General features: G+C 52.2%; 1 protein-coding gene across 1 annotated transcript in view; it reads right to left on the minus strand.

Annotated features, from left to right (window-relative positions):
* FAM221B (family with sequence similarity 221 member B) overlaps window positions 1-224 on the minus strand; it is a 7446-nt gene extending 7222 nt beyond the window's left edge. The window contains exon 1 of the mRNA XM_021691115.2: window positions 1-224. This exon is cut by the window's left edge and continues 79 nt beyond it. Within this exon, the coding sequence (XP_021546790.2) occupies window positions 1-224 (224 nt within the window).
* Between the last annotated feature and the right edge of the window lie 2597 nt (window positions 225-2821).

The raw sequence follows: 2821 nt of genomic DNA on the forward strand, positions 1-2821 counted from the left end.
TGAGATTCAGAGGTGTGGGCCTCTAAAGGGGTCTCAGAGATGGAAGGCTCCAAAAGGGTTTCAGAGGTAAGGGGCTCTAAAGGGGTCTTAGAGATGGAAGGCTCAAAGCCTGTGTCAGGGATAGGGGGCTCCTGTGAGTCCTCGGCGGAGGGGTCCTTTGAAGAGGGGTGCTTCTCTGTTGCCATGGTGGTATGAGGCGCTTCTGTGACCTTGTCTGCTTCCATCTAGTGGTAGAAGAGGGTACAGTCTTCATTAGGTTGGGACTGGAGGGTCTGCAAGTCAGAGTTCACTGGGGGTTATGGAATTAGGATAAGGTTTTCAGTGCACCTGAGATATAAGGAGGAAGCAAAATGAACTTTGGGTCAGGGTATGGTGCCAGGAGGTTCACCTGTGTGCCTAGACCCCATGTGACATGTGGCTACAGATTGTGAGGGAGCTGGAACTTAAAGACAGAAAGGCTGAAGCAGTCAGAATCCCATCAGTAGATGGTAGCAGAGGACCGTGACCCAGGAGGGAGCCTGAACATAGCAACTTGACTAGTCCAAGAGCAGGGTCCTGGGCCTTAGGACCATGGAGGTCAGGCAGTGGAGTTCTAGAGACTGGGATACCAAGCCAAAGTGGGGGTTTGCTCCTAAGAGTGCAGGACAATGCCATGATGCATTAGGCAGGGCCCTGACTGCAGTCTGGTTTTGTCTAGGGACCACATACACCCTCCCTTGATGATGTCACTCATGTTCAAGGCTTCAGTTACTTCCAGCTGGTATGCGGATGATTCCTAAATCCATATTTCCAGTTCAGACCTCTTTAAATCCCTGTGTTTAACAGTCATACCCAACTGCTTGCTGGTCATTGCTAAATGGATGTCCCCCAGGGCATGAAAGCTGAACTCTGGGAATTATTTTGGCCTTCCCTTTCCCCTCAAACCTCATCTTCAAATAGGCACCAAGGACTATATTTCCTATCTTCTAAATAATCCCGAAATCCATTCTCTTCTTTCCTTTCTCTCTAATTTTGTTTAAGTTCTCATTTTCTACCTGGATTATGTAGTAACTTCACCCCTCTGCCTCCTCCAGCATATTAATCCATTCAGCCGTTCTTTCATTGATTTATGTAACTTATACTTTTATAAACAACCCAATCTTACACTTTTGCCCAGGCACCGTGCTAAGCACTGGACTCAGTTGAAAGAATCTGGGAAGGAGACCAGGCTAACCAAAATGACAATACAGATGAGTTGGTGGTGTGCTGGGGTAAGCTTAGGATGCTGTGGAGTGGGGTGTGACAAATTTGTCTTGGAAGGATGTCCAAAAGAAGTCAGTCCTCCATAATGACCCAATGGAGATCTTTCTTTAAAAATGTAAACCTAACAATGGCATTCCTTTGCTTAAAAACACTCAATTGTGTCAGCCTAAGGATTAAGTCTGAATTTCTTGGCCCTGACATTCAAGGCTTGTCATTATTTGCAACACTGCCTAAGGATTCCAGCTTTAGCCTTCTGTGCTCCCTACTTTCTTCCCATGCTCCAGAGATGCTAAACACATCACTTAACATTCATTAGAGTCTTTGCAAAGGGGAAGTTTGGGACAAGAAGTAGGGAGAGAGGTAGGATGATAGGAATCTGACCAGACATTCAGCAAGAGGAAAAAGATACTTGAAGGTGGAGAACCAAGGATGGGAGGAGAAGAAGGATAAAAAGAAGGGGAAGAGGGAACTGGGCGGAGAAGCGTGGTGGAGGGGGAGTGTAAGGATGAAAAGTAGAGAATGGGAGGGGTTTCGACTGAGATGGGAAGGGGCAGAAGGTGTTAGGAGCGAAATGAGATGAGAGTTTGGAGGAGGAACCTTTGGAGAAACCACATACCTCTGGGCTTTGGCTTGGCTATTACAAGTCCTTAGGTCACGATCTCGTCTGAAGCTGGGAAGGGGAAATGTTAGGGAAGGATGGAAGGCTCTTGGATGAGACTCGCCTTGCAGTTGTTATGTAATGAGAGGCCTTGCCTTCAAGTCTACCACTTGGGGAGGGAAGCTGGACACCTGCAGAAATTCGCAAAGGAACTCTGGCCAGATCTGGGGGAGGGTGGGAGGGGAAGGGACGAGGGGTTCCGCGGCGGATGAGGGAGGAGCTTGACTGAAACCTCTGGAACCCCAGCCGGGAGAGGAGGGATCCGTCACCAGGGCAACCAGACGCCCAGGAGTCTCCGTGGCAACAGCACTGGTCTCCAGAGGAGGCTGCATTGGACCCAGAGGGGACGAGCCTAGAGGGCTCACTTTTAAAGGGGTTTTGCGGGATCTCTGTGAGAGTGTTCGGGTAGTCTGCGGACGTCTGTGGGGACGTCCGTAGGTGTCTGGGTTTGTGAGGGTTCCTATGAGATGTGTGTGGCTCTACCAGTGGGGGCTGTGAGCGTCTGAGGTTGGCATCGGGGCTCCGAGGTTGGGGTGAGAAAGGCAGGGGATCAAGGAGCTGGGGCTGGGGCGGAGTCTGTCCTCGGAGGCCCGCAGAATCAAGTTGGAGACCAATAGCATAGGGCAGAGGGTGGGCTCTACTGACAAGAACCAATCGAGGTGATAGATGGGCGGAGCGTCATAACTACGTCAGACAGAGGCCGCAGCCGCGGGGCCTGGTTATCGCCGGTCCAGCGCAGCCCGGAGTCGTCCAGGCCTGAACTCCTACCCAGGTCCCCGGCCCGGCCTTAGCCGGCCTGACCCCGGCCCCGGGCCCACGAGGACACCGAAAGCCACCCCCTTGGGGGTGGGGAGCGGAGCCGTGGGTCAGCTCTGAGCGCACCCCGCGCAGGCCTGTCCGGCCCCGCCCCCGCCCCGGGCC

The sequence above is a fragment of the Neomonachus schauinslandi genome, chromosome 13, assembly GCF_002201575.2.
Source record: "Neomonachus schauinslandi chromosome 13, ASM220157v2, whole genome shotgun sequence".
Lineage (NCBI taxonomy): Eukaryota > Metazoa > Chordata > Mammalia > Carnivora > Phocidae > Neomonachus > Neomonachus schauinslandi.